This window comes from Cucumis sativus, chromosome 3, assembly GCF_000004075.3.
Source record: "Cucumis sativus cultivar 9930 chromosome 3, Cucumber_9930_V3, whole genome shotgun sequence".
NCBI classification, from domain to species: Eukaryota; Viridiplantae; Streptophyta; class Magnoliopsida; order Cucurbitales; family Cucurbitaceae; genus Cucumis; species Cucumis sativus.
Genome location: NC_026657.2, coordinates 29716264 through 29740615, shown reverse-complemented (window position 1 = coordinate 29740615; position 24352 = coordinate 29716264). Strand labels below are relative to the sequence as shown.

The 24352-nt window shown below is 32.0% G+C and overlaps 3 protein-coding genes across 5 annotated transcripts; all 3 read right to left on the bottom strand.

The window, feature by feature from the left end:
* Positions 1-6625: 6625 nt before the first annotated feature.
* On the bottom strand, positions 6626-10877 carry LOC101211242 (APETALA2-like protein 1). The gene is made up of 10 exons (XM_011653630.2): positions 9817-10877; positions 9687-9712; positions 9551-9581; positions 9379-9466; positions 9133-9278; positions 8952-8996; positions 8771-8874; positions 8496-8632; positions 8111-8227; positions 6626-7231 (listed from the first exon to the last, which is right to left on the bottom strand). The coding sequence occupies exons 1-10, from the start codon at positions 10335-10337 to the stop codon at positions 7016-7018; spliced, it is 1431 nt and encodes a 476-aa protein (XP_011651932.1). The 5' UTR covers positions 10338-10877; the 3' UTR covers positions 6626-7015.
* A 2662-nt stretch (positions 10878-13539) lies between these two features.
* On the bottom strand, positions 13540-15777 carry LOC101212211 (60S ribosomal protein L4). Its single transcript, XM_004137752.3, has 2 exons — positions 14617-15777; positions 13540-13974 (listed from the first exon to the last, which is right to left on the bottom strand). The coding sequence occupies exons 1-2, from the start codon at positions 15718-15720 to the stop codon at positions 13861-13863; spliced, it is 1218 nt and encodes a 405-aa protein (XP_004137800.1). The 5' UTR covers positions 15721-15777; the 3' UTR covers positions 13540-13860.
* A 1440-nt stretch (positions 15778-17217) lies between these two features.
* LOC101210992 (protein REVEILLE 8) lies at positions 17218-21357 on the bottom strand. 3 transcript variants are annotated; one of them, XM_011653628.2, is made up of 8 exons: positions 21017-21357; positions 20395-20452; positions 20183-20318; positions 19932-20090; positions 19734-19838; positions 18999-19108; positions 18518-18577; positions 17218-17957 (listed from the first exon to the last, which is right to left on the bottom strand). In XM_011653628.2, the coding sequence occupies exons 1-8, from the start codon at positions 21169-21171 to the stop codon at positions 17862-17864; spliced, it is 879 nt and encodes a 292-aa protein (XP_011651930.1). In that variant the 5' UTR covers positions 21172-21357; the 3' UTR covers positions 17218-17861. The 3 variants fall into 3 exon arrangements, with proteins under 3 accessions (XP_011651930.1, XP_004137958.1, XP_031738110.1); XM_004137910.3 differs by having other exon boundaries at positions 20183-20306; XM_031882250.1 differs by having other exon boundaries at positions 17949-18086.
* Between the last annotated feature and the right edge of the window lie 2995 nt (positions 21358-24352).

Below are 24352 nucleotides of genomic sequence, written 5' to 3'. Positions count from 1 at the left end.
TAAATACATGAACCAAAATCACTTTTATCAACCAATTTAAAGTTGATAAATAGTATTCAAATGAATTACGTATCCAATAGCTTAAGTTAAAGGTTTAACTTCGTAATCTTATCGTCGTCGTACTAAAAATATGTATGAATACAAATTATCTAATTTTTGAACAATAATTTATTTTTAACAATTTAATTCAATGAAGATAACGAATTGGTTATAATTTAAAGTAACTTTCTATACGTTTAAAAGAAAAGTAGTAAAGAAAAACCGTAGCTTTCACTTTAAACTTTAGTTCTTCCAGAATTGAATTGGCCAATGATTAACTTACATATTTTATTTTAATAATAATAAAACAACTTTAAGCTTTTAATTTACATTAATTGAATGATTAGGATAATCAAATTTGTCAAATCAAAACCATTGACAACCAAGGTATTTTCTTTTTTATCAAACAGTCATTTTCCCAATATTTAAAAAAAAATGTAATTAAACTAACTTTAGACAATTGTTATGACAATATAAAATCAAATAATTCTTAGAAGATTTCGAGCACGTTATAAATTTTAAAATCTATACTTTTGTAATATACTATCAAAGTTCCCACTTTATATGTTACTTTCAATGCAAAATTTATAGAGCATCATTACTATTTCAAATTTTAATATAAACTTGATTTTATTTCTAAAAATGATTTAGAACGATTGAAAATTATAATAATTTTGAGGGAACCACGAACAATAATCAAACCACCTATCAATGTTAATAGTGCTCTCTCCTAGCTTTCATTTTGCAAATAATTTCTCAACTCCATTACAAAAATTAGGTATATATTATGTTATATTGCGTTGTAATTTGGTGTTATATTTTAAAACTTTTGTCCACCTTGTTTTTATGGTCGAATTTGTAGTTGCAATTCTACAAGCTTAACATGCAAATAATAAAGTTGAAATGACCAAACAACATCAAAGACTTTGTGTTAAAAAAGTGACATTAATGGTTTTGCATGACACTAAGGATTGGGAGGAGAACACAAAAGAAGAAAAAACTTTGCTAAAAAGATGCTTAATATCTCTTCCTTTTGAATCTCTCTTTCACTTTCCATAGTGGGAAAATGCCTAACAGCTCATGTATTATTTCAATTTAGCTGTTTTATTCACACACACACACACATATATATTGTATTAAAAAGAAAGAAGAAAAAAAAACACACAAAGCAATAAAAACAACAAAGAGATAGTGCGTTTTCATGATTGTTTAACTTTTTTCTAACATTTGCTTAATGGTCAAGTATTTCAATAAGAATTATTGGTATGTACTTGCTAGCCTGTTTCTTTCATTCTTTTAATAATTTTACAAAATAGTTATACCAAATATGAGAAAATTATGTGTAATTTAGTAAAAAAAAATCATAAAGAATAAATGTTTTTTTTTTTGTTTATTTTATTATTATTCTTAAAAAAGCCTACTTCAGAATTCACATCTTCAAAGTTCAAACTATCACTTTATTATTAAAGTGTGCATACTATTTTTTCAAGATCCAAATCTCTAATTTTAGAATTTTAAAGTACAGATAGTATGTTTTCATATTTTTTTAGGTAAATTTTCTTTTAAATTAAGCTTCTTTAGTGACAAAAAAATGAAAATAATAGTCATTCAAATTGGAAGTTCATGATGTGATGTGACCATTACCAATTCTTTTAGGTTAGGAATGATCTGTGTAATCTTTTTTTTTTTTTTTTTTTTTTTTGTAATTTTCGTTCATCTCAATATTGTTATTAACTTTCTTGTTGGGGAAAGAACCCTTCTAAGTAAATACATACTTTACTAATTGCATTGTTTTTTTACTTTAGTCAAATCATAATATAGTTCTGGTTGATACTTAATCATGACAAAAATAAGTTGTAAGGCCTAAAGGCTTTAATATATATATATGTATGCATATATATATATATAGATATATATATATATATATATATTGTAATGTTTGATTTGTTTTTTTTTTCCCTAGAAGAAACATATCATTTTATACTTGATGATTTCTTTTAGTTGTAAGGTCTAACCGCTTAGTAGATTAGCTTAAACGTGAACAACGGTATATTTAATATTAAAATATAAATATTTTATAATTAATAAAAAATAATATATGTCTCTCGATCCATTAATAGATGCACCTCGGTTAATATTTGTATTTAGTTGGAAAAACATTTTGTTCTAATTTTATATCTTAAACACACGTATTACTTATTAATTAAATTTTGTATTTAAATTTGATAGATCAATTTAACATATTTTGTTATATTTATAAAATAATTAAAAGGTATGGAATATAATTATTAATTTGAAACTATTATTTTAGCTATATTTTTCCCAGCCCATTGCTATTTGCCTGAACCGGCCCAAATGTAATTGAGTGGGGCCTTGGCCTAATACGTTTTGGCCCGAAAGGGATAACCAAGGTCCATGCTACTTATGCAGGTTAAAGTATTATTGTTCTCATGGCGTGGAAGTCAAATCGTGATCTCTTTCAATCTCTAGTGTAGGTCTATGTCTACGCCGGTTTGTAAGTTCATCTCTGCTCGCCTTGCCGGCTTGCACCCTAGCTATCGATTTGTCTTCTCCTCATGGAATGAAGTTCCAATCGTGTTGTCAGAAAACAAAAAAGGTTAAGATGAACAGTCCGATCATCAAAAGACAAATCTACATCTATTAATTATTATTACTAGCAACTGTCACTCACTATTGATTCAACTAATCATTATACAAACCCTAAAAAATTGAAACCACCAACCACACAGAAGCCAGAAGGCACTTGAGATTCATCTCCTAATCATCCATCCTCTTCTCTCTTATCATCATTCTTTAAGGATACGATAATGCTGATAATTACTTTATAAATTTGTTCATGAAAACGAAATGGTTTGAAGAAGACAAATAATAATAATGTTCATACTTGGGGAGATCGCTTCTTCTCCAGTCCACAAAGAATTGATCGGTCATTTCAGGATTTTGTTGCAGATCAAACACATTACATTAGCTTCTCTTTCGTGATGTGCTAAATTTGCTATGCTCCTTTCCAAAGACTGACAGAGGACTAAAAGCTTTCATCTTACAAAGACGTTTGTTGAATCAGAGCAATGAAGAAGGCAATGGATCATGGGACCAAGATTTGAATCTCCCGTTATTTGTAGTTTGTGGTTGGTGAAAGAATGCTCGTGGGTATGCTCCCCTTCCACACGTTATTCCTCAAATAGACAAGAGAGAGATTTATACAAGTGTTTATAAATACGGTGAGCGATTAATTGACTTCAATCGATGTCTATCAATAACATCACTTATAGAATCGATAGACTCGTATAGACATAAATAGACAAACACAGATAAAACTAATAAACAACTTTAGAAAGTTCCCCGGATGTGATTAGTGTGTTTTTCGGTTGTTTTTTATATAACTTGATATTTTCTTCAGTTTCTAAGCTATTTTTGGACTTTTTTCTAAGTCGAAGATGGTTAATTAAGGATCAAGAAAAAGTACTATGAATGACATAACATCTTCCTCAAAGATCTCTATTAATGATAGTCGTCAAACATTATAGAGCTCAAAATTTCGATTGAAAATCGTTCTTCTTGCCATCTATCGTCAAAGCTTCAACATATATTGAACAATAAGTTTGAGTTTTTTTGTGAACTGAATAAATGGGGAAAATCCATTAATTGTACACAATTTTTTTTGTTAAACATAAATATTTAGTTAATTGTACCATTTCTGACGATGCTTAGATATTACTATATTAGGTAAAATAATGTATTACACTAAAATCATACTTGTTAGGTTTAAAATTTATTTCAAACATATATTTTATTACTTGATAATTTATCTTAATTAAAAATCAACAATAATATAAAAGAAAACATATTTAAAAATTTAAAATAAAAATCAAATAAAGTACGAAGCTTAATCTCAATCGTAACGTCGAACTAAAGATGTTTATTATTGAACTGTTTAAACATACGAAAATATACTAAATAAAATAGAATAAACCCTCAAATAACAATTAAACATGCTTAAGATTAATTTAAACATACTTTTAGCTATTAAAACTTACTCGATAATAGAAAATATTATGTTTAAACAGTTAATTTCAAAACTTCAAAAGACTATCTTTAGAGTAATTTAGTAGATAAGAATAGTAGTTTTTAAATTTTAAGAATCACTCCCATAACACATTCAACCACAAATATTGAACGTTAAATGTAGCTAAAAACTATAACAGACATCATCTCATCACCAACACTAGAGAATTACAAGAAAATTAAAATATTTTTAATAATAAAAGTTTGGTATAGACAACAAATTATGAATTGAGAATTTAATAAAATAATAGTGTATTGGGAGATTGAAATAAATATTTATGTTAAAAGAAAGTTGGTGGGTTGGAAGAGAGAAAAAGATGAATGATTGCAGCTATTGTTAAGCAGTGGCAGTGTCCTATAAAAGGAATTGGCAATGCAATATTTGTAGGGATTTGTATTATATAGTGACAGCTAAGTCTATCTCTATCCCCCACACTCTTTTTCACCCCATCCAATCAAATTCTAACTTTCATATCATTTTCCCTCAAAAAGTAAACTATATTACACCTCTAGAATTTGAGACAATAAGACGGTAACAACGTGTATTTACTATTTTATTATCAAACTAAAATAATGTATACATCAAAGAGAGATTATTGTAACTAAACTATAACAACTTAGGATTATAATGGGAGAGTTTTTGCCACTTTATAATAGAAAACATTTAATATGTGGATGAATGATATATCTAAGTGACATATTTATTTGCATATTTTTTAATATATTATGAGATGAAGAATTTGAAGAATACAATTTTATTGATAACATATGCTTGGGGATACAAGTTTACTTTAGCACTTGTTAATATATATTAGTGAAAAGTAGCTTGTTAGAAACGGTAATTCGTCATGTTTATGAATATGTCATTCGTCGTGTTAGCAACATTTAAAAAATATAAAATCATTGCATGAACCAAAACAAATATATGATACTCACTTTTGAGTAAAAGTTGAAGGTTGAAAAGTCTCTTTTTTCGAGGTTGAATATTTTTTAAAAAAGTTAAATTATATGACAAAAAAATTTAGAAAAATAAGAGTTCATAACACATCTTTTTTGCTTATTGCAAATTTGACAAATATGACGATAATCAAATAATAATTTGACGATAATCTGTTTTTAAATTTACTATTTTTGTAATTTTGAAAATGTAAGTGACGTAATCTCTGTTATTATAAGTTTTTTTTGCCATTTTTACAAACTTCCCTCTTTTAGTCTGCCTTCACATTTTGTTGTATTAAAATGGTTTGAATTAAGTTTAATTTTTTTTCTTAAAAAAGAGATGTAATTAGGAATTTTTTAGTACATTAAAGGTAGATTTATGGATGGAGTAAATTACAAAAATTAAAAGTCATTTGGTACTTTTTGTTTTCTATTTATTATGGCATTGAAGATGGATGTTTTTTTTTTTTATTAAAAGAAATTAGGTAGAGTGTTTTGGAAACATTTAATAGGCAAGTAAATATAGTGTTTTTTTATCATAGAAAAAGGACTCTACAAATAGACTACATACAAAAAAATATACATGTAAGCTTCACAAACCATTTACCATAAATCATATAAATCATACTTGCTATCTCAAAATATATTTTCTATCACCAATTTTAAGTTTTACTTTTTATAAAAGTAATTATAGGTCCATATCTAATTAACAAAAAAAACTTTAGAACTTGTCATACTCGATGAAAATATAGGGGAGAGAATTGAATATTTAACTTCAAGATTGATCGTATAAGTACATTTGTCAATTGAATTAGGTTCATTTTAGGAAAGTTCGCAAAAATAGCAAAAAAACTTTATGATAATAGATTATATGTCACTTACATTTTCAAAATAGCATATTACCATCACATTATTATCGTCATATTTGTCAATTTTAGAATATGAACTTGTTTTTTTCTAATTTTTTTTTGTTATCCAATGCAATTTTCTTCATTTTAACAACCTGTAAATCTTAAAGTTTAAATAACTTGTAATAGTATACAAATAATAAGGGAAGATTTCATAAAGCTTTTTGTATGTGATTCAATAAAAAACTTCCAATCTAGACACATAAGGGACTTATTGACTTCAAATTACATGAACCGACGTGAACTAAATACATGTCGATATTGGTATTGGAAGAAGAAAAAGACTTCCCAAGATGAGCATAGCTCATTAAAAAACACTACTTCTCCTTTGTTAGTTTATTTATTTTATACCTAGTTGAAAGGTCTTGAATTCTTTATACACTAAAATTGACAGCTATGGAATTTTTTAATTTAGATATTAATTAAAAATGATGATAACCAAAGGTTGTTAGTAACAAAAAATCAAACACATGCTACAAAAATGCAAAAACTAGAAGGCAAATTGACAAGTAGGGCCTTAAAGACTCAATTTTGTAAAAGGTATCATACAAAGTTTATGTTTAAACTACATAAGATAAATAACTAGAATCAGCATAGATTTGTACTCTAACCAGAAGGAAAATTTCATGAAATAAATACAAAACAAAAAAGGGGAAAAAAAGTGCAAAAAGCTCAGCTATTATTGATTAAACCAAGCTAGCCCAAACCAAATCTTAGATAAGATCTCAAGGAAAGCTATGGTCTAGAGCTTGCAAGATTTGGACAATTCAAGAAGCTTAATATCTATATGTTCACTGATTCCAACATAACAACGTTGCCATGCAGTCTATAAAAAGGAGAAGTTGGATGAGTACTAAAGTCCCGTCATCTCAACTCAGCATCCAGTAATCTCAACATAGTAAATCTTAGTTAAAATACATCTATAAATGCCCTTGAAACAAGGCAGAGTGTGTTTTTAGGTTACCTATAATCTTTCAGAAACAAATAATGGCTTTAAACTGTGAGTTGTGTTCCTTCTTTCAATTCTACCTGGTGCTTTCTGCTCAACTCCTACAGTAGAAGATTGCTGGAAAATGGATTTCACCAACAGCTTGTGATGCTGATGAAACGGCAGTTGATGAAGAAGAAGAAGAAGAAGAAGAAGGGAATCCTGATGATGCTGCAGCAGAGAAGAGTGGCACAGAGGTTGTTCCACTTGGGTGGCCATGGATTTGCCACTCCCAGGACCCAACCCCCATCCTCATCTCTGTTGCTCTCTCCTGCATTCACCAATTTAGTTGTGAAATTACAAATAAAGAAAGCAAGAAGAATGTGAACAACTAGAAACATCTACGCCATGATTTACATGGTTCACAAACATTGTATTAACTACACCCATGAACAACGAGATCAAATTATTACTAAAGATAGATATGAAAAAAGCATCAAATGATACTACAGGGTTTATGTTTAGTCATTCAAAGCGTTAGATAATACAGAAAATGTATTCCAACAAATTTTAGTGATGTCCCTAGTTTTGTATGTAAAATTTTTTTAAAAAAAGACAACACCGTCGATTTGAACATGAATCAACTAGTTTAAACATTTACTCTTGAAATAAAAAATCAAAAGTTAAAATCTTTCAACTTTAACGAAGAATATTGAACTTTGAAAATATGAAAAAAAGAAAAATGAAAAAAGAAAGAGAGAGAAAAAAAAGGCTAGAGAAAAGTGAGCCCCACGTAATAAAATGATGTATCTACTACTCTTATCTACTGAGTAAGTGAGGGTGCTGAATGTAAACAGAAGACATCTGTACCCTTCAACTGAAATAAATGAGTTTTCTGGACCTCACATAATAAAACTATATATTTACCAAATTCGTAGGTAAGCAAAATATGTACTACAATAGTCCCTTAGACTAAAATAAATGAACAGTGTGGATCGAGAACAATATATCTACTGATTTTATCAAGGTTATAGTGTACTATACAGTAGTTTCTTCTATTAAAATAAATGAATGGTATAACCTTTGTATAATAACTCAGTATATCTACTGATTAATACAGATGCAGGATAATATGAAAAACAATATTTATTTTACCACAGTCAGATCGTGCAGTTTAATGAACTTAGTTTTCAAAATGATGCATTATTACCCTGGAGACGGGAAAGAAACTGGAATTTGAAACATTCCAAGAAGAATGGTAATTAGAAGGCACTGCAGAGCTATATGGCTGAGATGATCTAATTGCTGTTGAAACCGAGTTCTCAGGCTGCCAATGGAGCAAGATGTTAGCCAAACACGAAAAGAAAATTAAATGCAGTTTGACATAGTCAATGTAAAAACACAAGTGAAACCAAATGTCCAAATGTTTAAGGATGTGTTTGGATTGATTTTCCAAAGTGTTTTTGCACTCAACTTATTTAAACAATAAAAAATTAGATCCAAACAGAATTAATGATGAGTTACTTCAAATTATGTTATATACCAAAACTTTAAAAGTCATAGAAATAATTCCAGAAGGGAGTCTCGGGAATTACCATAGCTCTTCTGTCAACAAGCACCTCCTGTGAGCTGTGATGAATACCATTACCAAACATGCCAATGCTCTCATTTCTGGCATCAGAAAGATTTGGAGGAGCAATTCCTAAGTTCAGATCAATAATTTGGTTGTTCTCTGCATTAAGGAAATAAAGAGAGTTTTCTATACCGATCATTACATTTAACCCGGTCGACCAAACGAGGTCGTTAAGAACTAGAACGAGAAAATGACAATGATCAAATAGCAAATTGTATAAACAGAGAAGGAATAGACCTCCTATGTCATTCTCAGAAGCCATCTCTGCCACATAAGAACTTGGTTCAAAGTTTGTAACAGCCTCCTTACCATTACATCTTAAGGCAGCCTTGTCATATGCCCTGATTAAGCAGCAAAATATGAAGTTAAAAAATAAAATGCAAATTAGAAAGGCTAAACATGAATGATTTAAGAAGACCTTGCAGCCTCAATCTCACTATCAAAGAGTCCAAGATATATGTACCTACAAGTAAGAAAAAGCCAACAAAAACAGCTCAATTGAAGACAAAATTCCAGAAACATAAGTCAACAAACACAGAAAACGAAGTCCCATGATGTTCTGTAAAAAAAGTTAAGGCCATATAATGATTTAGACTCACTTCTTGCCCAAAAACTGGCCCATACGTGCTTCCCACCGCCCACATTTATGCAGAGTAACGCCTCTGTACTTCGAGCTTCCCCTTGAAAATCCAGTACTATGGCGACGAAGAATGTGAACAAACTCTTCCTTGGTGAAATTACTCATCTGGGTTATTAATAGCAGCCAGCGTAAAGCTCTTCATCAATGGCGTTAAAAGAGAATTTGACTGTCGGTTAGTAATAAGTATTATCTTAAACAACCCCACCTGCTTAATATCTTCATCATAATCACAGACATTGAAATTGATATCTGCATCGATCCCGCGAAATTTGATCGCCGCTCGATCATATGCTCTGAGATAGAAAATACGAATCTTATAAGAAATCCAACGAAAAAAATACACAAACAAATAAGAAGAGATGTGGTTTTTTTGTTACCTAGCAGCAGCATGTGCAGTATCGAAGCCACCTGAAGGAAAAGAGAAACAGCCATAGCCATGATTATGAACAAGAGTATCCATAAGGAAGAATGAACAAAACAGAGTTTGGGAAAAGGAAAATTAAGAAATCATACCCAAATAAACCTGTTTACCGCAGTCCCTGTAACGAACAGAAAATGTGCTCAAGAATGGTATAAATGGCGGATTCAAATTCAAGCAACCTAATAATGAGAAGGAATTTTCAAAGAGAATAAATCCTCTTACCAAATATGCGATTCCCATCTTCCTGTTCGTCGATAAAAAGTAACCCCACGATACTGCGAACTTCGAGACCTTGGACCTCGTCGGTTCTTCCTCTGTTGCTGCGTCGGCGGTGCGGTTATTCGCCGGTCCGGCGCGCCACCACAATAACCAAATTCCGACGGAGAAACCTCCGGCCACCTCTTCAGCGGACTCGAACCAGAAGATAACCCACCGGTTAACGGGAAGAGCACCATCGTCTGATCGCGGTGGTCATCAAAAACACAGAGTGATTTCGCCGTTAAGCTTTCTTGATCCGCGTAGTCTTTTCCAAAGGCAAACGGAAACGCCTCGTCAGCGTTAGAAGAAGAGTCCTCGTCGCCGGTGGTACTAGCAGAAAGATCGCCGTTAACGATAGAAGACGAGTTGAAGCTACCGGCGCTTTCCATTCTATTCGCCGGAAACTGCAGAAACCTGTCAGTAACCATCTCAACCGAATCGGAAGCCGACTCAGAGGAAACAACTTCGAGGTTAAGATCCAGCATTGGGTTTGAAGCTCCACCTTCTACAAAAACAATGGGAAATCAAAGCATAATTGGGATTGTAAATGTAAAGAATCAATCAACCCATCACAACACTGCAACAGTAGTTACAGAATCAGAGAAGCGTTGTGAAAGAAACTGAGAGAATATGAAGAAAGAAGATGACCCAACAGTTGAGATTCTCAAAAAAATGGAAATGGGTCACCAGTAAACAAACTCATAACTGTTTCAATTGGGTTTTGATGAGAAGAGAAGATGAAACAAGGTAAAGAGAGAAAGTGGGAAAGGCTGTTCTTCTATTGGATGTGAAAAAGCTCCATTTCCATGGCGGATGGGATAAAGAAGAAGAAGAAGAAGAAGAGAAAGAAGTGGGGGTGACTAATAAACTACACTTCTTCTTCTTCCTCAGTGAGTTGTTTGAAAGAAAACAAGGAAAACTGTGTGGAGGTTAAATCAATCAGACCAATGGACACCAATTTGTGACTGAGACCACACTCTCTCTCTCTAGACTACTCTTCTTCTTCTTTTTTTCCCTTCTTAAAGTTGAATTTAAAATACATTATATACTTTAATATAGTACAACCTTTTTTAAGCAATTAATGGCATATTTGTTGGAAATAGAATATCTAAGGAACAAACAAAATAAACTTTAGTACATGATGATACAAATACCAGTTTTGAAAATACTCATATATCATACAATATAGTAGTAAACATATCATACTAACAATCCTTAAGACGTATGCATAAATTGTAAATAGAAAAAGAGAAAAGGTATTTTAGTGTATATTTAATATATAGACACTAATATTCTCAAAACATTCTATTTTTTCTTCAATAAACAGTTGAGCAATATTTAGACCGACTACCAAAAAAAATGTACTTAAAATGTAACAAACCAAGGTTGATTTCTCCTTTGTATTTTATACAATGCAAATCCCTAGAAAAAGGAAGGTCCACTTCAACATGGAGCTTCATTTCTTTTGCATTCATACTCCCCAAAGGGCACTAACTATTTCTAGATATTTTAATGAATAATTTCCTTCTTCTTTTCTCAACTCAAAATGTCTAACTAATAATTAAAAATACCATTTTGTTTTATTACACCAAAATATATGTATACACACGCAAACACGAATATACATTATATATAATAAAAGGAAAACTACATAAGATGAAAAAAAAAATTAGAAAAAAATATTCCATAGCACATTTTTTTGTTTGCATATTGCAAACATAAAGTAGTCTCTGAAATCATAATAATTCTGCCAATAAATCTAATGATACATTTCTGAACCTATACTAAGTTTGTCAATTAATATAACGATGCATCAAAGACTAGTGATAAATCTATGTAAATCAAAGTAATTTATGAAAAAAATATAACGTTTGAAAGTAAATGAAGACAATAAAGTAGATATAAATTTTATTGTGATAATGATAAAAATTAAGAAGAAGGGAAAACGTGGTTTTTATGGAGAGGAATGCAGAATCATGTCCGGTACGGTCAATTGGAATTTAATGTTAAATAGCTTTTTGTGGTACAAAGAAAAATTAAAAGATTTTCGTTGATAAGATGGACGTCAAAGTACTTTAAGTTTAAATCCAATGTTTCACGAATTAAATTATCATAATTTTGGATGCCAATGTATTCAAACAAAATAAACTTACATTTCATAATTTTCACATGTTTTTGCCTTTTGGTACCAAAATTCAGAAACTAATTTGGATTTAAATAATCATTCTAAAACAACATTTGATAGTATATTTATAAGCTTTAAAATTAATTGCTATTAGTTTGAGAAATTTTGAATTGCCACTCATTTAGAAATGAGTGATAATTTTTAGAAATGATTGTATTTGAGACTAATTAGAAGTTGAATTTTTTTACCAATTATATTATAATTATAACCGTTGGATCAAATAAAATAAGTGGATCCAATTTGGGTTTTAGTCCAATTGACTCAAACGCCAATCAATATAGTTGGACCTAAAAGTGAGTGTAATGTGCTCATGAAACATATCTATATAAGTGAAAAACACAATACATAACACTTGCTATTCTTTACGAACATTTACTAACTTTAGCACCTCCATACAAGATTTTTTTCCGTTTTCGAACAAATGGTCAATTTTTCGTAACAATAAAAACTTACAAATTGGTACCTATTTTCAAAACAACACTACATTTAAAATTCATATACTTGTAATTTAAAATATAAAAGAAAGTTGGTAGCCACTGCAAAGGAGAAAGCACCATTAGCAGTCACCTTGGCTATAGTCTAAACCTGTCCCAGTTGAAGTTGGAACCCCAACTTCCCACTTGCAATATCAAATTATGTAAACTTGCAATAGTTCCTCCCACAATAGTCGTAAATAATTGCACCATTCCACCTAAATTTTGGCAAAATCTTCCTAAATTTCCTAAAAAGGAAACAGACGTGTTAATTGATTATACTTTTTATCCTTATATAAGATTTTGAAATGTTTTCTTTAACTTAAAAAAAAAAATACTCAGTCCCCATTGTTGGTACGTTCTGAAATAGAGAAGATGATCTCATCATCTACAACAAATAAAATCCATCGATTTTGATGCTCAATTTTTTCTTGTATCTGGTTTCTTTTTAACATTTTGTGTATTTTGCTTAAAAACTAATTTAATAAAGTTACTTCCAAGTGCCCAGCCATTTGGGCTTGGAACAAAATAATATCTTGGACTGGGCTGATACATGGCCCACAGGGCATGTTCTAATATTAAAACAAGGCCCACCCATATTAGAAAGATATAGTTACCAATATAGCAATTTAGTCTATCAATCATGCAAGTCTTAGTCTGATAAACTACTCCAAGTCCTTTATAATTTTTTAAAATATTTTATATATTTACTTATTTTTTCTAAAATTGATACCCATTATAATTACTTATTCTAAATCAAGAATTAATAGAAATTACGGCAAAACAAGCTTTACTTGTAAATTTTCAATAAAATCACTTATTAAAGTGTTCAACAATCAAAATTAATTCTAACCAGTGAGTTCATGTTTTCTTATTGTAACATGAACAGATTTTTAATCTTTAAACAAACCAACCTGACTTAGTCTATGCCCCCAGATGGTATAGATATACTATAAACTCAGCAACCCTCACAAATAGCATGAAAAATGAATTCAATGCAGTACAAAGTTATAAAATAACAAAAAACAATGGGTTCAAAATTCAAATATAATATTGAAAGTGTAAACCTCAGTGCAAATTACTGATATAAAAAAACTAAACTGATTTTCCTAAAGCTCTTGAGATGTTCAATTTCATTTCCAAAAGTAAATACTCTTCCACCACCAAGACAAGAAAGGAGGCAAGAAACGAGGAAACGCTCAAGCTCAAGCTCATGATCCCAATCAGTATAATATTGACTATTCCTCAACCTAATTTCCTCCATGACACAAAACAAGAAAAGGAGCAACAACAGCATACAAAATTTAATTAACAAACTAAGGTCTATGAAAATATCAAAGAGAAAGGAAATCACTGTGAGACACCAAGCCACTTGGAGAAGTTATCAAACTCGGTGTAATCGCTATCTGAAATCATTGTCTGGTACCATGCTTTGCCTGCTGCCTTTACTGCTGCAGCGTCCTCCTGAAAACAAAATGCCCTCATAGGTCAATAGGGGTCGCAATATCACATAACAAACAATAGAAGATGGTAACTACCCAAGCTACTTAAAGCTATAGTATTAACGTTCCGGTGACACGCCAATATTTCCATGATTACATGGGTTTGACGTCCATGGAAGGTGTGAATCAACATTTCCATAAATTTAGGACCTGGATATCTTCAATGACATCAACATTTTAATTCTAGCTTATTGCAATTAGTTTAAACCAAAGTAAAGAACGAACCACCTATTAAAAAATGGTTCAACAATGTCTATGAGAAACAGATGATACGTATCAATTAAAGGAGTTGGGTTTCCTAAGAAAAATCGGAACGGAAACTAAAACCTTGGCAGGATCTATCTCTCTTCTATGCCATACTATAGAATCTAACAAACAAAATAATACGGTTCCAAAACAGTTACAAAACGGTGCCACAAATGTAATAATGTATAAGCATCCAAGACTTCAATGCAATCATCACATCTAACTACATCAGAATATTGAAACGCAATTCAAAACTGGTTTTAGTAACAATTAACAATTTGAAAATCTCCTACCATATGAAACCAACCACATAGTAATAAAAAAAGTGAGAATTATCAAAGGCAAATTTGAGAGATACCTTCGGGATAATGCCCCTCTTCTTGTCGAGCTTTTCCTTCTTAGCTTTAACGCGCTGTGCCTCAGCCAATAAAGACATTCTCCTTGCAGTCTTAGCATATGGGTTAAGCTTCAACATAGCGTTAAGGTTCTTGAGGGGGTTCTTCTTCAATGAAGGTCTCTTCACACCCTTCTTGATGGGTTTAACAACAGATTGAACCTCGTCGGAATTGATGATCCTAGCCAAATCAGCATTGACCATTTTCGACCTTGGAAGAACGTAACCCTTCTTCTTCTCAGAAGACTTCTCAAACGACCCATAAATTGAATCAAGCTTCTCAAAAGCAGTTTTGGTCCAGATAACAAATCTTCCAAGATGACCTCCAGGAGCCAACTTCAAAAGATTCAACCTCTCAACATTCACAATATCGATACCCGGAATGTTACGGAAGGCCTTGACAAGCTTGGCACCTTCAGTACCATAAACAATCAACGGACCCTTTCGTGAAATGTAACGACGGTTCCTCATCTTACCCTTTCCAGTACGAATGGCATGACTGTCCTTCGCTTTCTCAGCATCAGGCAAAGCACCAACCTGCTTCAACACCTTAATCGCGGAAGAAGTTTTCTCGATTCCCTCGGCGGAGTCGCTAATCACAAGCGGCAATTCCGGAACAGACTCGATCCGGTGGCCACGAGCCAAAACCAAAGAAGGAATGGCAGAAGCAGCAATGGCAGAAACAACAGCGTACCTCTTCTGATTCACGTTGATCTTTCGGTGCCATCGGCGCCAGATCTTCGTCGGAGCAAACATACGACCTCCACGACACATGTTTCCGAAAGCTCCTTGACCAGCACGGTGAGTACCGCCACCAGGAACACGAGGGATACGAGAAACAGCTCGTCCAGTACCCCATGACTCGGCGGAAGTTTGATGACCTGCGCGCTTGCTTACGGCATAGGGTTGGCGACTGTTCTTTGAAATGTTGGAGTGGACGAAGCTGACGATGTCAGGACGGATAGAAGCTTTCATGACATCGGGAAGTGGCACCGTCGGAGAAGAATCGGTGGCCATGTCGCCTTCGAGAACTTGAACGGCGACCAAAGGGCGAGCGGCGGCGGCCATTTTGGGGCGAGTGAATGTGGAGAAACTAGGGTTTTCACTCTGTAGGAAGGAGAAAGTGATATAAATGATGAATTTATAGATAGGTTTTTAAAATCCAGACTAATGCTTTTGGGCCCGGCCCATAATAAATGGTCCGAGGGTTAGCCCTGGCCCGATAGTGAGCTGATCCAAGGTAACCATCGGAAGATATGTTATTTGGATCGTTTGATAATTGTTTAGGTGTAGCTAGTAACCACTTTTTTTTGTTTCTTTTTCTTTGTTTTTTTTAAATTCTATTTCTAATTTTTTCCTCTAATAATAAAATAAAAAAAAATCATTTTCACTTTTCCAAAAAAAAAATCTTATTTTTAAAATAATGAATTACCTATCAAACACACACTTTTAAAAAACTAAAAATGAAAAACCAAAAGTAGAAAATAAATAAGTTGCCAAATGGGGCTCTTTGTTTTTATATTTTTGTTTTCTTAAATTAAGACTATAGATGCTTCCTTCTTCTATAAATTGGTGTACGATTAAGAAATTGTGACAAAACTAACACAATTAAAGATATATCACCAAGGATGAGTTAACTATTTTTATTTTTTATTTTTTATTTTTAATTTACAATATTGTTTTGAGTACGAGAATTACAAGAACATGTATCAAATTTTCGATAAGGAAAAAGATAGATCATATCAATTATGGTTAAATTAAAATTATTCTATATTTAATCAGAATATTGATGTATGCTGCGTCACTTACACTCCATAAACATTTTGAAAAACTGTGACTTTGTATTAAAAGACTTTTTGGGTTCATATTACTCTCATGCGAAATAATTCATGCAAACCAAAACTATGGCCTTCTAACCAAGTCTTCTGAAAATCCGTGACCTGAAACAATGCCAACAACCCGTCTCCTAATTTTGTGCTGACCGTCTTATTAACAAAATATATACTAAAATATCCATATGAACTCAAAAATATTTCACCATAGTTGAGACAATTTGATCAATTTTCGTAGGAGCTCTCATTCATTAGAACCACTTTTGATCCTACAATATTTGATTTTTTTAGAATAGAAAAAGGGACAACAAAATAATTTACAAAACCAACGAATAATTAAGCACGACATAATCCATTCAGGGAGGTAAGATCTTCGAGGCAAATCACTAGGAAAAAGAAAAAAAGAATCTTTAAGTGTATAATCACCTACTCCTTCGAATACGAATACACCTCCAAAAATTCCAGCTTTGGAAATGTTGCTGATCAATTCCATAGTCCAACCCCTCTAAATCGTCCTACTTCTCTAGGTCGATGACAGATTTCCTACTTTTAATTTCTATTTAAAAAATCAACAATTCCGGATCTAATCTAACTATATAAAAATGGAAGCAAATCTATGAACAAGAGGAGATGTTGTAAATGTCTACGGGACCCAAATAAACAATCAGCTCTCTTTAGGCTCTATAAACACGTTGAAAATTGAGCCAAAAGTATTTGAACTAAAAAAGATGAATTGATAAAAGAGATTCTAACTATCTTTATTCCATCGTGATAATCATCTATCTCAAATTCTATTTTGGTCTTATGTATCTGATCAAGTAATAAAAACAAGAACATAATCGAAGAAAATTAGTCGCTAAAAGGGAAGAAAGACTACCTAGAAACACGTTTCTTTTATATGTACTAATCCATTTCATTCTTTCTTGAAGAAAAAGAACCACTTACAAAGGAGGTGACGAACTTAAATAACAACAGCAATTTACACTCACTTTGAACGATACAAGCAGGAGAAGATCGCCTATCTGACCAATGCCACTCTGAGATTGAGCCACATTTTGGTTCGACAGCCCGATCAAGCACCCTCGCAAATAGTTAACATGGCTGTATTTTTATTAGTAAATGACAAAATTCATCAAACAGATCTTACAAAAATATACATTTTGGTTATAGGCCAAACCCGTGAGATATGAGCCTTGGTAAGGTGCCAAAGAGGAGGATCCAAAGAGCCTCAAAAGAATCAGTGGAGACCAATTTTAGATACAATCTTCTCTAACAGCCTTGGCTGGCAGCTGGCGTTAATCCGGCATTCCAATGCTCTGACTTTGACAAGTAATAGTCAGAGTAGATAAGACGAGCTAATTTTAGGCAGTAAGTAATTCAACAGGATATATCATCAGCATGCTTCTTTGTAGGCATTCCTGCAGTGACTGCTACTGTTTTTGTATTGACATCATAGGTTGACAACACAGTTCTCTGAAACAAATCAGTTAAGACGACATAGAAACCGTTTAGAACGTTTTCAAATGCTTAACCATGTGAGGGAGAACAAGATACTATTCAATTCCAAAACTGAGTTTCAACCAGAGCCTTCAGAATGCTTTCCTTCAATGTGGGAATTACAGAAAGTCAGTTTCTTAGAAATGTCTTTTCCATTAAATATATTACGCACAAGACCTTGTGCACATTCCAAGAAAGGCACAATAATGTTTATTAATTATTACTCTAGAGTAGCTAAAAAAAGCATATGAAATTTTCTATATAAGACTTGGGTAAATACCCTCAAGAAAATAGATTTTGTTTGATCCCTATGTTAACTAGCAGCAGCTGGCACTCTAGTTACACAATCCACTTTATCAATAAAATGGAAATTTATCATTGATTTTCAAGTCATACAGGTTCACCCTACAATAACAACATCCATGAGACGTCGGGCGCAAGAAATAAGTATGGCAGCTGAGACTGAAAAGTATATGGTAGAAACAGAAACATGCAGAAATATATGTACTTGGAGAATAGGAGTAAGTCCGACTTACGAGTGGTTCAAAGTCAGGACTGGACAAGTTAAAACTGAGGTTTCTCATCAACAACAAAACCTGCAAGGCACCATTTGTAGTTATGAGCAAATGCTTTCGGTTATTTCCATCAGGATGTCTAGGATGCATTAGTCTGGAGTCTTGGTGCATGTTTGAGAATGATTTAAGTGTTTAATTCACTTTTGTCATGTCTTTAATCACTCAAAATTAATTTAATATTTAATTTTACACTTTTACACGTAATTTTTATATCATCAAAATTGATTTTGAATGATTAAAAGTATGTTTAAAAATGATTTTACATTTTAAAATCACTCCCAAATATGCATTGGTGACCAATATGGTTACTAAGAAGCAATCAATATAAACAAGCAGAATATGATTCATAATTGTGCACAAGAGTCCAGCCCAGCTAATTATTAACATACAATTACAGTCACTACTACAAGTCAAAGGCACAATCACAGATTCTCAAACTCACTGTTTCGAAGTTGATAGGATCCATCTCCTTGAGTTTATTCACATGTTCTTTACTGTCTGGGTCAAAAATACTACCAATGAAACCATAAACTTCAGCAAAGTCTGGTATACCTGCAGAATAACCAATAAATAAAAATGTCAGATCACCATTTCACTTCCAAACACCCAACCTGAACGCCTGGTTTTTTACTGACTCGACTCTACGTTACATTCTTTTATATTTAATAATCTCTTTTAAATTAAAATTTATTCTGAGTCGAAAAGGGAGTTCTATTATGTGACAACATGCTTGAAATTTTGCTGTTAATTATTATAATTTAATATTATGAATCTAAAACTTTACTATAAAGAGATTTTCTCACTCTCAAAACACAACACCAACAAATACTGGAAAACATCTCTCTTATTTTCTCACACGAGTTCTTTTAAGAGCATTTAACCAAAAGGAGGGTGTTCTAAGTTGTGTAACTTTGAGCTCAACCTTTTAATGCATAGTTCTTTAAGCTACACGACATTTCAATTGGGTTGTTGAACAAACAAGAGAATATATGTAGCATTGATGGTTGGATATATAAGGAGATACAATACATGTCGCTGAGAGGGCTTGAATATACTTAAAAAGAGCGAGCTAGCACCTTGACCTAACTGTTCACGTATTTGTATCTCAATATTTGCACCATCTTTCTTTATATTTGTAACTCCCCCATTATAACTTATAACCAATCTAGATTGTTACCGTGAAGCATGGGAGCTTGTTTCCCCTGCTTTCCCATATCAGGGCTTCCAATACCATTGAGGCTGCTACTACAGATCATTGGTGTCCCTTCTGATGCAATATCATCTGAATTGTAACACCATGTGATGAAGTAAGGGCTTAAGAGTCCAATATACATTGCCAACAAATTTTACGGTTGAGGAGATTTAAAATACGTACTTTCAGATCTGTGAAAATTTGTAAATTCATCTTGTGGTTGCATGATTTTGCTCAAAGAAGGGTTAATCATTATCGATGCGTCGTCCCAAGGAGAATATCCAGGTGCTAGGGTATTAACTGAAGAAGGATAACCCATTGATGCTTGCAACGGTAACAAAACTGTTCAATACGAGTTAACTATATCATTATTTAAAACTCTTAATTTAAGAGCTTTGAAGTATTTTTGTTGCTTATGAATTAGATTTCCGTACCATTTTTTGATGCCTTTTGTGGATAAGGATGTGAAGCCTTGCGTTTGGGGCGAGGTGGAGGTACATGTGCTATAGTTCCATTTTTTTGGACTTTCAAAAAGTACTTTTGGGCGTGACTCCTAATCTGCAGCATCGACTGTAGAGTAAAGAATATGTTGTGGGAAGAAATCAAAGAGCAAAAGCTCCAACAAACCAAACCGACCGTCTTTCACCTGAATAACTGTCTTTGAACCTACAAAATCTTCAATTTTCTTCCAGTCACGATCAAACCTGAAAATTTGACATACGTCTAAATTTGCAGAAATCGTAAATTTCCCCTCCAATTTTCTTAAGTTACTAGACTAGTGAACTTTTACACATCAATCTCGTAAAATTGACTCTAACACTTCAATTCTAGGATAGAAAAACCACAACTACAGAGCTTTCAACACTATGATATCACGTCCATGAATTTCTAACCTACACAAAACACCGTTTACAGATCAATATCACAACTCCATTATTATGATACGAAGAGCTCCAAATGATACAAAATTAAACGACGTGGAATGACGAAGACCGGGAAACCAGAACTTCAACCATCACAGTTAAGATAGCTCGAAGTTTAAATCCTCGAACCACACAGCCTCAACACCAGAGCCAGAAAAAGAAACAAAAACACGAAAACTACAATCCATAACGAAGATGAAACTTCCTCCGGACTTTATAAAGCAATTCAGATTACAAAAAACAATAAATCGGACTTGGACGTTGGTTTCGGAAGGTAGAGTCAGACAACAAAATCAGTAACGAAGTTTCTTAGAAAATTGCAAGTAAGAAACGTGATAAACTCACAGCTGAAGAGCTTCGAGGAATTTATCGTGTTCTTCTTCAGTCCAGCTCTCTCTGGACTTAGTAATGGTGTAGGGCTTGCGAACCTTCTTACCGGAGGAATCAGCAGCAGTGGAGGACGTCATGGAAGGATTTGGATTCGAAGCGTTGGAGTTCATGAGGTTGATCAGAGCATGATAAGGCTGAATCGGAGCAGAGACAGAGGAAGGTAGCAATGGCGGGCAAGGTGTGAAATGAGAACTTGTGGAGCGAAATTTGACGCCTTTCGTTTGGTTGGCCACTAGGGAGCGTTGGATTCAAACGATTTAATCGCCTGCCGTACGTTCCCTTCCTCGTGGTAGACTCCATTATAAATCTGATTTTTTTTTTTTTTTAAGTCTTCAGTTTAGTTGTCCCAATTTCTTTAATAAAATATTTTGGATTATGGATTTAAATTTTGATTTCTATTATTATTTTATTGCTTTCAATACTATTTTAGCCCTAAACTAAGCTTTCTAATCTTTTATTTTTTGTTTTTTTATAAGGGTAAGTACGACTTTGAATGTACATTTGAACACATGATTTCATATAAGATGCATATATCAGTTAAGTTAAGCTAAGATTTGACTTTATTTTTAAAAATTGACTACTTTTATTTCTTTGAAAACAAAAAAACAAAAATTAACACTTTTAGAATAATGTGGATCAACCTGAATTAAAGTTGTGAAAGTAACATTTGAAAATATAAATATAAAAATAAATAAAACAAAATAATATAAGAATCAAAGTAGTATTTTTTATTTTATTTTACTAATTACAAAACACGTGTAATGCATATGAAATGTTGTAGTTATGTATATATACACGTAATTCAATCATTTATATTATAATGTTGTTATATGTTTACGATGAAGTTACATATAAAGATTCATTGTTTCACCGTATTAATTTCTACTTTCTTTTTTCTTTATACACTTTGGATGTTGTGAAATTATATTTTTAAGCCGATAAATGCACCTTTTTTTATTTTATTTTTACCAGTATATCTTGCTCACATATACATTGAAAATCAACACACCCTATTAATTTAATGTTGTGTCCTCCACCATGATCAAGTGAATCCAAAATGATACATTTCATTCTATCCCTTAACATCAATTGCACTCGAAATGTCATAATGGACCTCTACACTTAAAAACTACTAAAAGAAATAACAATTGAATTCATACAAAATGTAAGGATAAAATAGACAAATAAAGATTCTTCCTACCCAACCCCTTTTAAAATGACAGAGGTGGACATTATAACGAGTAGTATAGCATTTATGGTTTATTATTTAACCTATTGAAAAACAATATACATCAACTAGAGCAACAATTGGAGTAGACTTCAATAATCTCGTTGGCAAGTTTATATGGTACATTTAACATTAACTCCTTTGACATTTTTATTTCCCACGTGATGATCTTTAATAATTTGATTTTTTTTACTGAAATATGTGGAGATGGGAAATCACATTTATAACATCAATGCCAATAGTACACTTATTATTTACTGGTTGTGGTTATTTTACATTTTGTGTAATTTAAAATTTTATTAAGATTATTACATCTAGAAAACCAAACACAATCATACATAAATATGTCAGATAATGTATAAATTCACTAATTCAATACACATAGCCACAAATAACACATTCAAACATAATCTTGACCTCTCATTGAACACAACGAGAAAATCATTTTGAAAAAGAAAACAAAATTAAAAATATAAGTATATATCAAATTCAATAACAAAGTTAAAGGATGAATTATAAATTTAATAGTCTCAAAATATTAATAGATAGAATGTAATAAAAAAAAAGTCTAAATAATAAATACAACTTCTAAGATTTTAATTGGTATGTGCAGTAAAGCTTGTTGTTAATATATTTTGTTATATTTAATTAATATAAGTTTTATATCTCAAATCTCCCATGATTCAACAATAAAAAGGCAAAAAAAAATTAACTATGAAGTGTATATTTCATTTATTACACCCAAACACATAATTAAATGTGTCAATAATCAAGTTATAGATTAGTTATAACAACGGCTAAGATTGATGTACTTACCAACTTGTTTTTTCGTGGTGCACATTTGATTTTGGGGGTGGGTAGGCCCAACGGCCAACTTTTCTTTTAGGCACGCCCCTGCATTGGGAGACACGTGGCAAAATAACTCCCACACGTGAATAATTTTGTATTTTATTTTCTTTTTATTTTTCTTTTTTCTCTTTTGAAACTACGATTTACGTGCGGGACGCGGCACCGGTGATCTCGGCAGCAGCGGATGGCTAACGTACAATGGTCAAAACGAACGGAAACGTGAGAGTGAAACGCGAGTGGCTCGTGTTTTTGCCAAACAGGGCAATGGGGGTAGGGTCACAATTGTCTTATTTATTTGTTTCTTTTATTTTCAAGATGTTCTCTTAATTTTCTGTTGATTGATTTATTTTTTCTTCTCTTAAATTAGTTTAGTCAATTTTAAAAAATTACCTTGTATTTACTATTAATTATAATTATAAATACGACTAAATCTCATACTCGTTAAATAAGATGATGATTATGGATAAAAAGAGGATAACTCTCTCAATTGGTGTGGGACGCTTTGAATGAAACAAAAAACTAAAACTAAGGGTGCATGGTCGTAATGGAGAATATTATATTATTATTGTAATAACCAACTCGACTTTATGTTTGTCGAGTTTATCAACTATAGAAAAAATATCTAATTTTGTTTTTTGCGATTATGCTAGTTTGGATCATTATGTGTATACTTGATATATGACATATTTGTACATTTTGTACACATGTATATAAAACACGAAATCGAACATTTAATTTTTTAATCCATAAATGCAAGTGTCGTACTTAATTAAATTATGCTCGGATTGTTATTTCATTGCATGGCCGGATCTATTAAGAGGTCAAGGGGCACTGTCTCCCTCACATTCTCGGTTTTTGTATTTTAATATTAGATTTGAAGTGTCAAATTACAATATACCTTAAAACTGCAAATTTTTGCTACATTCTGTTTTTGGTATAGTCGCTGTGTACCCCGATTAGAAATCTCAAGCTCTAGGGTTCAAAACTTATCTAAATATTAAAATATAAAAAAAGTAAATACAAAATTAAAAATTAGAAGTAAATAGCATGTGATTTTTTAATTTAAGTGGATTATTGAATACCACAGTTTCAAATAACCATCCATATTAAAAAGGATGGATTACACATTTAATAATCAAAGTCAAAACATCCAAATTTAATAAACAAAGTCAAAATATTAATAGATACAATGTAATGAAAAAAATCTAAATACA